General features: G+C 58.0%; 1 protein-coding gene across 1 annotated transcript in view; it reads left to right on the forward strand.

Annotated features, from left to right (window-relative positions):
• The window catches only part of ARHGEF17 (Rho guanine nucleotide exchange factor 17), a gene marked incomplete at its 5' end in the record, with an annotated part of 64,185 nt that extends 58,988 nt beyond the window's left edge, over window positions 1–5,197 (forward strand). Inside the window, 8 exons of the mRNA XM_006141140.1 lie at window positions 15–316; window positions 712–961; window positions 1,219–1,305; window positions 1,620–1,687; window positions 1,931–2,079; window positions 2,835–3,009; window positions 3,124–3,393; window positions 4,859–5,197. Coding sequence (XP_006141202.1) covers window positions 15–316; window positions 712–961; window positions 1,219–1,305; window positions 1,620–1,687; window positions 1,931–2,079; window positions 2,835–3,009; window positions 3,124–3,393; window positions 4,859–5,058 — 1,501 coding nt within the window. The remainder of the gene's footprint in view (window positions 1–14; window positions 317–711; window positions 962–1,218; window positions 1,306–1,619; window positions 1,688–1,930; window positions 2,080–2,834; window positions 3,010–3,123; window positions 3,394–4,858) is intronic.
• Between the last annotated feature and the right edge of the window lie 7,273 nt (window positions 5,198–12,470).

The raw sequence follows: 12,470 nt of genomic DNA on the forward strand, positions 1-12,470 counted from the left end.
GCGTCTTGTCGCAGGGAGAGGCCTTCGTCGCTGAGGAGGGCCCCTGAGACCGCACCAGATCCCTCTGGGTCAGAGCTGGACGTCGAGGCCGCTGCAGACGAAGAAGCAGCGACACTGGCGGAGTCGGGGCCCCAGCCCTGCCTGCACATCTCCATTGCAGGCTCTGGCCTGGAGATGGCGCCAGGCCCTGTCGAGGGCGACCCCCGCCCAGAGCTGGTGCCCTTTGACAGTGACTCTGACGACGAGTCTTCCCCCAGCCCCTCCGGGACTCTGCAGAGCCAGGCCAGCCGGTCCACTATCTCCTCCAGCTTCGGCAGTGAGTGCCCAGCTTGGGGCGGGCAGGCAGGATGGACAGCCCAGAGGGGGTGAGGAGGAGGAGGGCCCAGCGTGGCAGAGGTGAGGAATCAAATCTCAGGATGTGAGCACACAGCTGTGGGGGGCAGCAAGGTGGACAGGGGCCATGACTCTGAGGGCAGAGACGATCAGGCAGGATCCTGAAGATGTTGGAGTACCCGGTTAAGGAAGATGGGGCACTGAATGGAGTGATTGGTCCCTCAAGGTGTGAGGAAAGGATCAGATGGGGCCAGACTAGGGTTAGAGACCCTCAGGAGGGGCCTGCCTGGGGGCTGCATTGAGAGGAGACCCACACCCGGAGAGATCGGGGCTCTGGCCTGGTGCAGGGGAATGGAGACAGATCTTTGTTTCCTTCAGATGAGGAGACCCCGAGCTCCAAGGAGGCCACGGCAGAGACCACCAGCTCCGAGGAGGAGCAAGAACCTGGCTTCCTGGCGCTGTCTGGCTCCTTCGGGCCTGGAGGTCCCTGTGGCTCCAGCCCAATGGACGGGCGGGCCCTTCGTCGCTCCAGCCGAGGCTCCTTCACCCGCGGCAGCCTGGAGGACCTGCTGAGCGTCGACCCCGAGGCCTACCAGAGCTCCGTGTGGCTGGGCACTGAGGATGGCTGGTAGGGATGGGGAGCGCCAGGGACACGGTGCCAGGGCCCCAAGCTCCTTGTCCCGGAAACCTGTGGTATCCTGAAGCAGGGGCAGGAGGCTTTGGGTCAGACCTCAGGGCTACTGATGCCCTGGGTGCGAGGGGTCTGAGAGCCACAGGGGGACAGGGTCTGGCATGGAAGAGAAGGTGGCGGATGCAGAGGTGGAGGGGTGACTCCCGGGACTGGTGTGGCCCGGCGTTGTCACAGGTGCACACCCTGATCCACAGTGTCCACGTGTACCAGTCCTCTGACAGCATCCGCGATCGCAGGAACAGCCTGAAGCTCCAGCACGCAGCCTCTGTGACCTGCATCCTGTAAGGCCCCGGGCGGCCCTTGTCCAGACCCTTCTCGGCCACACCTCCTGCTGTTTACCGGGGACCCCTGCCCTGCTGGCCCCTCCTTCCTATGGAAGCTGGAGGCCAGAGGGCTAGCTGTGCCTCTTACACACTGTGTGAGCTTGAGTGACTCGTTTCCTCTTCCTGGTCTCAGGCTCCCCCACCTGGAATGCTGGGGTGGGAGGAGGAGGTCTCTCAAAAATCATGACCACTCTCTGCACAATTGCCCTCGCCCCAGGTGACCTGATTTGGCCTCCCGGAATCTCTAACTCCGCTCTCTTTTCCTCGCCCAGGTATCTGAATAATCAGGTGTTTGTGTCTCTGGCCAATGGAGAACTCATGGTCTACCAAAGGGAAGCAGGTCAGTGCCCTCCTGCCCGCCCTGCCGGGCTCTCCTTGCTGGCGTTAGCGCTCTGTCTTGGACAGAGTGGGGGCCTCCAGGCCTCGAGTCTGGAGATGGGACTTTGGGCAACTCCCAGACCCTCTCTGGCCTCAGCGTCTTTGTTTATAAATGGGGATGTTCACGTCTCATGTCGGGGAGAGTGAGGCTAAAAGTTAGCACTGGACTGAATTTCCTGTTTTCTTCATCTCACTCCCACTTTAGGCCGCTTCTGGGACCCCCAGAACTTCAAATCGGTGACCCTGGGTGCTCAGGGGAGCCCCATCACCAAGATGGTGTCCGTGGGCGGGCGGCTTTGGTGTGGCTGTCAGAACCGAGTCCTGGTCCTGAGCCCCGACACGCTGCAGCTGGAGGTAGCATGGGGGGAGGGGGAGGGGGAGCTGGTTACTTAGGAGGAGCTGGGCCCACGTGAGCAGGAGATGAGACCAGGGTTGGGTAGGGGCATGTAAAGCATCAGCTGAGGAGTCTGGGCCAGTCCCACACCCTTCTCTGATCTTCATTTCCTCTCTAGCTGATGAGGAATACGGCCAGTGCTCAATCGCTAGGATCCTTATCTGTTCTCCAGCCCACCCTGTTGCTCAGCTCAGGCTTTGGAGCCGTTGAGGGACAGGATAAGGGCCCTTCCTGATGTCGCCATACGTTGGCTTAGTCCTGCTCTGTTTACATATGTGCCCAGGTTTCCAGCCTGCTGGTATCCAGGGGCGACAGGGTTCCTTCGGTTTCCCTCTCTTATTCCCTCCTTGGCTGGGCAGGCCACATCCCTGTGGCTGACTTGCTTCATGACCTTGGGCTAGTGACTTCCTTTTTAGGCTTCATCCTCCCCATCTGTCCAGGGAGAGGCCAGAGACTAGTCTCGAAACCTTTCACACACTCAGAAACAAAGGCTCCTTCATTTTAATGCGTGAGGATTCAGTGGGGGGAGCATAACCAAGCTTGAGAAGGTTAATTACCCAAACCAAGGACCAAGCCTGCCTTTGCTGTCAGTCTGGGTAGGCATGCTGGAGAGGGTTGGTGGGAGTTGGGGGGGGGGGCATGGACACTGGCAAAGCGCCAGGTGGAGAGGGCCTGCCAGTCACCTGTCTGCTCTCTGTCCTCCCCTCCCCCACAGCACACGTTTTACGTGGGGCAGGATTCAAGCCGAAGTGTGGCTTGCATGGTGGACTCCAGCCTGGGCGTGTGGGTGACCCTGAAAGGCAGTGCCCACGTGTGTCTCTACCATCCAGACACCTTTGAGCAGCTGGCCGAGGTGGACGTCACCCCTCCCGTGCATAGGATGCTAGCAGGTACTGACCTCAGGCTACCGCCACACCTGCCACTGGAGCCTTTCTGCTCCTGTCACCGAGGAGGTTGAGTCAGGGCCAGGCGTGAGCTCCGGGGCCGGTCTGTTTCCCACCCAGGCTCCGACGCCATCATCCGGCAACACAAGGCCGCCTGCCTACGGATCACGGCGCTGCTGGTGTGCGAGGAGCTGCTGTGGGTAGGCACCAGTGCCGGCGTCGTGCTCACCATGCCCACCTCGCCTAGCACCGTCAGCTGCCCGCGGGCGCCCCTCAGCCCTGCTGGCCTCGGCCAGGGACACACCGGTCACGTCCGCTTTTTGGCTGCTGTCCAGCTACCAGATGGCTTCAACCTGCTGTGCCCAACCCCACCACCTCCCCCAGACACAGGTGAGTCGGCACATCCCTCCCCAGCCCTGGGGTCCTGGGCTTTTGAATTAGGATTCCCCACTGTGCAGCCAGAAGAGATTTCAAGAAGGAGGGAAAAGGAATGTGAGGGGCCTTCGGGAAGCTCACAGAAAAATTGGAATTAAAGCATGAATTTATTTTGGTACAAACAAACAAAAAATGAAATCCAGGCATAGTTTTTCCATGAAATTTTGGAAGAGCCTGCATAAAGAGCTGGAAGTGGCAAACATTACAGATGTAGGCTACGGTGACCCCCAGATGAGATCTACCAGGGCAGTGTGTGTGTAATGTGTGTAAAATTCTGTCCAAAGAAGTATCGGGGAGGGCTGGCCCTGTGACATAGTGCTTAGGGGAGCCAGACCCACAGAGCTGACCGTGGTTCAAATCCGGCCCTCGTGCCTTGAAAAACACACTGGATACCTGTGCTTGTGTGTCCCGAGTCCTACCAGGTGGAGAAGTGGAGAGGATACTGTGACATGAACATGTCCCATGGGGGGATGCTTTCTTCTCCCTCTGTCTCCTTTCTGGCAGGCACATGTGCTCTCTGACAATTAAAAAAACAACAAAGCAGGCAAATAGTGGTTAGGGTGCTGGACTCCCACATGGCCGACCACACTTCAAGCCCTTGCCCTGGCAGCTTGAGAATCACTCTGGCACATGTGCACATATGCCCGTGGTCCCAGGAGAAGGGATTGCATCCCCCCGGGGGGTGATTTCTCACTTTCCATCTCTGTCTCTCTCCAGTGAGCACATGTGCCCTATGGCAAAACCTTTAAAAAAAAAAAAAAGAAAGAAAAAGCATTAGGAGAGACAGGCAAAGCAAGAGGGAGCATACAGCACAGAGCGTGTGTATGGGCGGCACTTCCTGTTGTACACACTGTACACGACAGGAAGCAGAATCAGGAAATGCTATACGAAGCAGGAAACGGAAATAGCACCGGCGACAGAGCATAGACCGGCATATAGGACAGGAAGTAGCGGTGAGAACTAGAGTGAAACAGCGGGAGGTGATGTATATCAAGAGCCCAACCGGAAGAGCCTCGCTTTGTCAGGACAAGAAACCACGTTCCCACCAGGAGGTAGCCGCAGGCATCTGAGGGTCGGAAGCCCGCCCAGGAACTGTCCGGGTGCAGAGAAGAGCTGAGCACCTGATGGGAAGGGTTGTTGGGAGCTGCTGGGAGAGCTATCTTCAGGAGAAGGGCACTGAGGGAGAGAGTGGGATGGCAGGGGCACTTCTGGCCCTCCCTAGAAAGCGTGAGTGGAGAGAAATCTGGCTGCCAAGACGTGGGCATTTCTTGACAGATAAGAAGTGCCTGGCACACAGAAAGTGGGCCCCGCAGGAAGTGGCATGTCCTACTTGCTGTCCTCTCGGGTGTGGGAACTCGGGCCCTGGCTGGACGACGCAGCTACCAGTTGGTCAGACTGACAGGTGCTCACCCTGCCCTAGGTCCCGAGAAGCTGCCATCTCTGGAACACCGGGACTCCCCTCGGCACCGCAGCCTGGCCTCGGCCAAGCCTAAAATGCTGGTTATCAGTGGAGGTGACGGCTACGAGGACTTCCGACTTAGCAGTGGGGGTAGCGGTGGCAGCAGCGAGACCGTGGGCCGGGATGACAGCACGAACCACCTCCTCCTATGGAGAGTGTGACCCTGTCACTGTGGCCAGACTCTCCCACCCTGCTGCCCACAGCCTACTCACCTTTTCCTAGCCACACGCTGATGGTGACAGTGTCTGTCGGGGCACCCGTGCCTGCGTGGCTCGCCCATCCCCCTGGGAGGATTCCTGCCCGGGAGCCAGGCCTCAGCCTCCTGATCTGGGCAGCACGGTGCCCCTGTCATGGCGGGCAGGGCATATGGGCTGCCCAGGACCTCTGTCCCTAGAGCTTCTACCAAAGACACGGCCGGGCCTGGGCCCCACAGGGCTGGGGAGGCCATGTGCAATATTTGGAGGGTTTTCTGGGGGCAGCAGGAAGGCGGAGGACGGAATCCTTTCCCATGTACAGTATTTATGTTCTTTTTAGACGTGTACCTTCCCGAGCACTTATTTATGCAATGACCTGGGGCCAGGGTATGGCTTGAGGAAATGACAGGATATGAAAAGAAAAAAAAAAAAATACTAGCCCAGCCCTGTGGGCCCCTCTGGGACCCTAAGCAAGCCTTTCTGGAGGTGTGTCCCACACCCTACCCTACGTCCGTGCACACACACACTGCATGTCCCGGGCGCTAGGACTGCCCCGTAACATACGCTTTTCAAGGCCCTGTCCCTACTGGACCGCCTGCCCTCCACTGCAGAATGAGTGCCCTCCACTGTCAGGGGACAGTGGCTCTCCCCTGGGGGCCTCCCGGGACTTGCATTTCCCCGTTGTTGGCAGTGCCTTCCTTCAGTGATGTCCTTTGGGAATGCTTGGTAGGGCCTCGGGCAGGGTGCCCTTGTGGCCTTACTAGGGAGGAGGGAAGGGTCCTCGCCATCCCCGCGTCACCCCCAGCCCCCACCTCCCTGTGTCTCATGCACTGGCACATATGGTCACCTTGGGGCTTGGGCCAAGGAGCCCCCTCATTCTGACCACTGAGTCCCTCTCTTCATACCCCCTCCTGCGGGGGCAGCTCCTACAGGAAGGCCCTCCAAAGCTGAGGGGCAGGACCTGGCTTATCGGCTGGGAGGGCTCCCACCTAGGGGGCAGCGTCCCCCTCCCCGACTGCAGGGAGCCACCCTGACCCTCAGCCCCCTCGCTTCTTCAGCTACAACCCCAAAGGTCTGGTTTCAGGTGGGCTTTGTTTTGTTCTGTTTGGGTTTGTTTTTGTTTGGGGTGGGTGGGTCATTGCGGTCTTAGATTATGTTTCTCTTGCTACCAAACCGTCATGTATTAACTCTCCTTGAAAATGAAGTGTAAAGAGTCAATAAATACAAACACCAAATGACCATTCCCTGTTAGTGGCCCTAGCAGCCTCCTGACCACAGCCTCAGAGCTCTGCCTCCCAGCCACACCCCTCCGCCCACCCACTCACAGGGCAGGGGGGGCCCAGGAATGCGCTGGGATGGAGAGGCTGCACTTCCTAGCTGCGTGTTCTGTGCTGGTTGCCGCGTGTGTTGGCTACAGTTTCCTCCTCAAGAAAAGAGAGGTCGTGCTAGTCCCGGCCCCGGGCTCTAGAACCAGGGCTACATGTGAGCGCTCCTTACAGATGGCGTGCAGTGAAAGGCGTCAGACATACACTGTGTGGTGCGAAAATTATGTGCGTCCAGTTTACGGATCAGTCGAGAGCTGGATCAGTAGGTCTGGGATGGGGCTTGATCCCAAACCGACACGCGCCACAAGTAAAGGAGGCACCAGTCAGCCGGCCTAGGCTCCTCCAGGAAACGGCTTCCAGCAAAGCCTCCTGCTGGGGACCCTGGTGACGTCCAGGGGGAGCCCAGGCTTTGGAGCAGGGCAGGAACCCCAGTCTGCCTGACTTCACGAAATCAGACATGAGCATGCCAAGGGCCAGCATCGTGGGGCTGTCCGTGCGGGGACAGTGGCTTCACACCACCACGGTCCCCCTGCAGAGTGGAGATGACCGCTAGAAAAGGGCAGACCATGCCATGGCTCCGCCGAGCACGAATGAGTGGTAGGTTGACTCAAGAAGGCCTTCTGAAAGGGAGTGTGCGCTCATGTTTTCCAAATGGGCACACATCCCGGGGCTGCTGGGTCCTCCACACCATAGAACATGCACGACTGCTCCCCCCTCGCATCATTTCCCTGCGGGGAGTGCTGCAGGCCTTACAGGAAACGAGGTATGCATGGGTAAGAGGCCACATTCGTGCGGGATTTATGATGAAACAAAGCATTTGAAGGAGCGCAGCCTTTTCAGACCTCGTCTGACATTGCGGCTTTGCTGCTAACTAGCTTATATGACTCTGGACACTCTGTCTCCACTCTGAGCCTCCGTTTGCTCATCTGTAAAAGGGGCTGATAATCCCGTCCCCCACAGGCCTGTGGCTCTGTGTGCACAGGTGTTTGGATTGCAAGGCAGTAATTCATTCTGCCCTGCAACGAAAGGGGTGCTTATCAGTGGAGACATGGTAGCAGGTATGTATCAGAGGGCACGGGGGCCCTGACATTGGCCTCCATCTCAGGACCTCTGGCCTCCTGCCTCCTCATGTCTCTGGCTGCTCCCTCTGCCAGCCAACCTCTGGGCAGACATTTCAGCACCAAATCCCCAAGGCTGCATCCTCACCCTTGCCAGCCCACTGTTACGGAATGCTACACCCTGCGTGCAGCTGCCTGGGTCAGGTGTGCAACCTGGGACAGCTGTGGGCTGGCAGAAACAAGCCCAGGGGCCGCACTGTGAGAATCAACTCCTCTAGAGAGAGCATGGGCCTCAGCATTGGCTGTAGGTTCTAGTTACCTGGGGTCCCAGGGCAATCCCAAACCAATTAAGTCAGAATTCTGTGGGTAGGACACAGGTATCAGGGATTTTTAGGGATCTTTCCACTGCAGTATCGCATTTGTACAGAAAAGCAGATAAATTCTGATGGTGCGGCTTTATGCCTTCATAAAGTGAACGCACCCTGAGGGCAGGCTGGTCTGTTCTTTGTTCTACCCGCGGGCCTGCTGCAGGCCTGACGCACAGTCAGTGCTTAATAAATATGCTTTGGATTAACCTGGAGATTTGGTTGCAGTCCAACCCTCGGTCTATATGCCACAAAATCCTAGCCTGGCTTCCATTTCTTGCCCGTGCACTGCAAACCAGGAACATGGATCATCTCCACCCCAGCTGTGGTCCTGGGAGGCTGGTGCCTTCTCTTCCCGAGGAGGAAACGGGTTCAGAGGGGTAAATGTCATCCTCGCGGTCATTCACCTACTGAGCAGCAGAAACTGGATTCCCATCCAATCTGCGTGCCCAGGTCCTCAGGCCTCCTGGAGGAGGGAAGGTGACCATGCAGGGGAGGGGGAACAGGAGAGATGGCCGGGGCAGCCAGAGCCATGTCCAGTACTCACGAGGCTCATCCTTAGACAAGCCCTGGGAAGGGAGCCCTGACCGAAGAGTGGAGAGTCATTGAAGACCATCTAAAAACCTTCAAAGGGGTTTCCCTGGTGATCCCTTGGGCTTGGGACAGAGGGCAGGGTTTAGCAAGACCATCTACCTTAAGGGGAAGATGAGGCCCAGAGAGGGACAGGGACTTAGCTGAGGTCGCGCAGTAAGGCAGCATTGAGGCTGTTGGGAGTGGGGGGGAGAACTCAGGCAGGAAGTTTTCCTGTGGTTAGAAATGTCAGGAAAGGGAACCAGCAGTTAGTGTAATGGCTATGTTGCTGGACTCCCACGTAGTCGGCCGCATTTCACGTCCAGGACCCGATGGCTTAAAACTCAATGCCGGGCACGTGTGCATGCGTGCCCAACATCCCGAGTGGAGAATGTAGGAGAAGGGATTGCGGCGTGACCATCCCCATTGGGAGTGATTTCTCGCTTTCTGTCTCTATGTCTCTCTCTGTCTGTCTGGCGAGCGCATGCGCCCTATAGTGAAAATCGCTCCAAAAAAAAAAAAAAAAGAAGAAATGTCAGGAAATGATCAGAAATGTCAGGAGACACAGAAGCTTACGTTAGCTGGCCTCCGGGAGTCCCATCACATACCTCGAACCAGCCCCAGCACAAGGGCTTAGCAGAAGGAACAGCAAGTCTGGCTAAGGCTCTTAGACCTTCTGGGGAGGGGCTGGAGGACCCACGGGTCTGAACTCAAGCTCCAGCCCCTGGCCTCTCTTCACTGTGTGACTCTGGACAAGTGTCTTCCCCTCTCTGGACCCAGACGACCTCTGAGAGCCCTTCGCATGCCTTGTAGGAGTGCCAAACACCACGTCTCTCTGTCCTCACAGACCTTAAGCCACGAGCCAGGTTGCAGGAAGCGGCCGGGAAAGTGCTATTTTGGGCTCAATTATGGCCTCTGAGGAGCCTTCCTGGCAGAGGAAAGTGAATGGGCATCCCAAGCTGGGTCAGGGATAGACCACAGGGCTGGGGAGAAAGATGGCGGGCAGGCATCAGGCATGGGTGGGGCAGTGCCCCAATGGTGGGCTGCAGGAAGGAGCGAGCTGCACTGAGGGAAGGCAGGCAGGGAGCAGGTTGGGGTTCCCCTGTCCAGTGATCTGGAAGGAGCTGGCTTTGACCACACAGCCTGGCAATGGCAGAACGAGGACTTGACCTTTATCTGTGTGACATCAAAGCATGTGTCCCTCCATTCCCCCCAGATCTTTCTCTTCCAGGCTCCCTAATCTCCAGTGCCTTTCTAGACAAGCCTTTGCACCCCCAAGCTCTTGACCTGCTCATGCTCTGGATCTAGAGGGCAGTTAGACTGCAAGGTGGACCTGGGCAGTCCTCAGGTTCCCCACCTGATCCCACCATGGGACTAAGAGGACCCCAAACCTGCCTTCTTGAGCATCAGTCAGGTGACCAGGAGGCCCCAACCCTGGGAAGGAAATAACTCAGAGTATTAGACCTCCCATGAGGGGCCGGTGAGGACAGGGTCAAAGACTTCAGACCTCAACCCCAGACCCAGGCCGGGGTCTGCACCTGAGTGTGGGTAAACTTTGTGATCAGGCTTAGCCCCAGTTTAGCACTTGCTTGGCCCAGGCTGACCCCATGCTGGCCCCCTAACCCCAGCTTCTCCTTAGACTGAGCCCCCCTTCCCCAGGAGCTAAGGCAGACACAGGGCAGTGGTGCACCTTCCACAGGTCGGATCTGGCCTGCTGGGATTCGCCCAGGACGGAGCACTGCCATGAAGTCTGAGAGTTGCCTCTTCCAGTTTGCCCTTCTGTGTGGGAATTCCAGTACAGCCAGCAGGGGTCGCCACGGCTCTGGCCCACAAGCCCAGAAGCGGGCGGCAGTTCAGATACCTTGCAGACAACCAGCATTTCTGTGGCTCTGTGACCAAGGACGCCCTCCCCAGACAAGGCTTCCTTGGGACAAGAAGCCTGAGCCCCTGCCTCGAGGTCATCATCACAGCTCATCCCAGCTTTCTAAGGCCGTGCGTTGTGCTCCCTATGATGAGGTGTGGGCCTCCTCGGGGCTCATTTCCTTGCCTGCACCATGTGAGGTACAACCAGACGACTCGGGTCCTTAAGCTCAGAGATTCTAGTGCGAAGATTCCACGATTCATCTAAGATGCCAAGATTTTTAAAACTGCGATTCTAAGAGTCCTTTGTTCTCGAGCCTGTGGTTCTCCAAGCTCCATAAAAAGCCAGTCTCAATCTCTGCTGTGGCCACCCAACCCTCCCCTGTCTCCTCACTGTGGAGATGCTCCCAGACTCAGGGAGGCCCCCCTGGCCGTGGTTTGGGAGTAGACTGAGCTGGAGGAGGAGCTGGCGGTCCAGTCAGCAGTAAACAGTAATTAGGCCCCTTGTAACCCCAGGGCTGCCTGGGGCAGAAAGGGTTCTTCTGGTTGAGGCTCCATGGAGCTCCCAGAGCCTCCCACCCAGGGCTGGGGTGGGTGGGAAAGTAGCCTCTTCCCACAAAGAGCCACAATGACCTTCAGGCAATAAGTCTGACACCCCAGTTTGATAGGGAAACTGAGGTGGAAGCAGGGGTTCTGACTAAAGCCACACAGAGCTGGTAGTGGGAGTCTCTCTAGGAGCTCCTTGACTAAAGGGCATAGCCCTATTTGTTTCTAGAGTGACACCTGAAGTGCACTATCTCAACTCCAGAACTTGGAACTGGGGAACAGACGTCTGAGTTCCTGGGCACCTGAGCTGCTCTGGTCCCCAGCAGGGACCCTCTCTGGGGAGATGGGAGATGAGCCCCTACAATAATACCTGCTCCCAGCCCTGGGGGTCTCCATGGCGCTGAGGGCCTGGGGCCACGATCTTGACTGGTAGCTGGAACGCTTCCTGTCCTTCCACACTGCCTGGGCATGGCCTAGGGAGACGGAAACTTTCCCCTGCTTCTATCCCCAGATGGTGTCCAGTTCTCCTGCTGGAATATCCTGGACCCTAGGGACCTGACCTTTCCTTCCCCTAGCTCTGCTCAGATTCTATGACTCGGTTTGTTTAAAGCCTCACCCCAATGCCTCTAGCCCTAACAGACTTATTTATCGTCTTTGCATCCGCCATGGGCTAGGATCTTCCTGTCCCCAGCCAGGACTCAGCTCTCTGCACTAGGCCCTCCCTGCTGTCTTGGGAGGGCCACCTGGACTCCTGAGTGGTACTGACTGCTGAGTGCTGCTGTCTGGGCACATCAGGGCACACAGCTCCAGCAGGCGGAGGCAGTCCAGGAATACAGTGCTAATAGTGCCCTGGAGTTTGTCGTACCATGTCCCCAGTCACTGCCCTGCAGCTACTGTGATGGCTGGCACTGGGAATCAGCAGGGTGGAACAGCTGGTGGTAAGGAGAGAGAGCGATGTGTCACCTGTCCTGGAGGAAGGGACTACCCTGGGAGAGAGAGTTGTGTGTAATGTGGGAGGTGGCAAGCAGAAAACCCCTCCTGGGAGAAGGAGATTTGTCCATCAGGTGGCCTTCCTTTATAGGCTCACTTTCTCAGGAGCCTTTTCTCACCAGCTAAGTGGGGCTTTTTAGGGGAGAGCTGGACCTCATGGACAAAGAAGTGAGGTCCCTGGCCACCAAATTCCAGGAGGAGGAGGCTCAGGAAGGGGCCTCGGTGGCCCGCGGTTACACTGGCAGTGGAGACAGGACCCAGAGAAGAATACAAGCCTCCAGTCTCCTTAGCCTACATCGGGGCAACCCCTTCTTTATAGTTTGAAGCCCGGAGAGGCTAGTCTGAGAGGCTTTCCGGGCCCCGCTGCTCGGTCCCCAGCACAGCGACCTGCAGTTCCCCGGGGGCGCGGGAGATGGCGACGCAGAGCAGCGCGGCCCGAGGGGAAACGCAGGCCCCTTAGTGGCGCACCGAGTTGGGGGGCTGGGGTGCCAGCCCTGCTCTGACGTCGGGGGCGGAGTCGGGACCGTGACGGCGGGGGCGGGGCCGCACACCTCCCCGGCCCGGTCGGCGATTCATTCAAAAGGCGCGCAGGCTGCGCGGCCGCCCGAGCGTCTGCTGAGCCAAGCCGGGCCGGGCCCGGGGACCGAGTCGAGACGTAGCCGAGC

The sequence above is a fragment of the Tupaia chinensis genome, unplaced genomic scaffold (genome assembly GCF_000334495.1).
Source record: "Tupaia chinensis unplaced genomic scaffold, TupChi_1.0 Scaffold000047_1, whole genome shotgun sequence".
In the NCBI taxonomy this organism is placed as follows: Eukaryota; Metazoa; Chordata; class Mammalia; order Scandentia; family Tupaiidae; genus Tupaia; species Tupaia belangeri.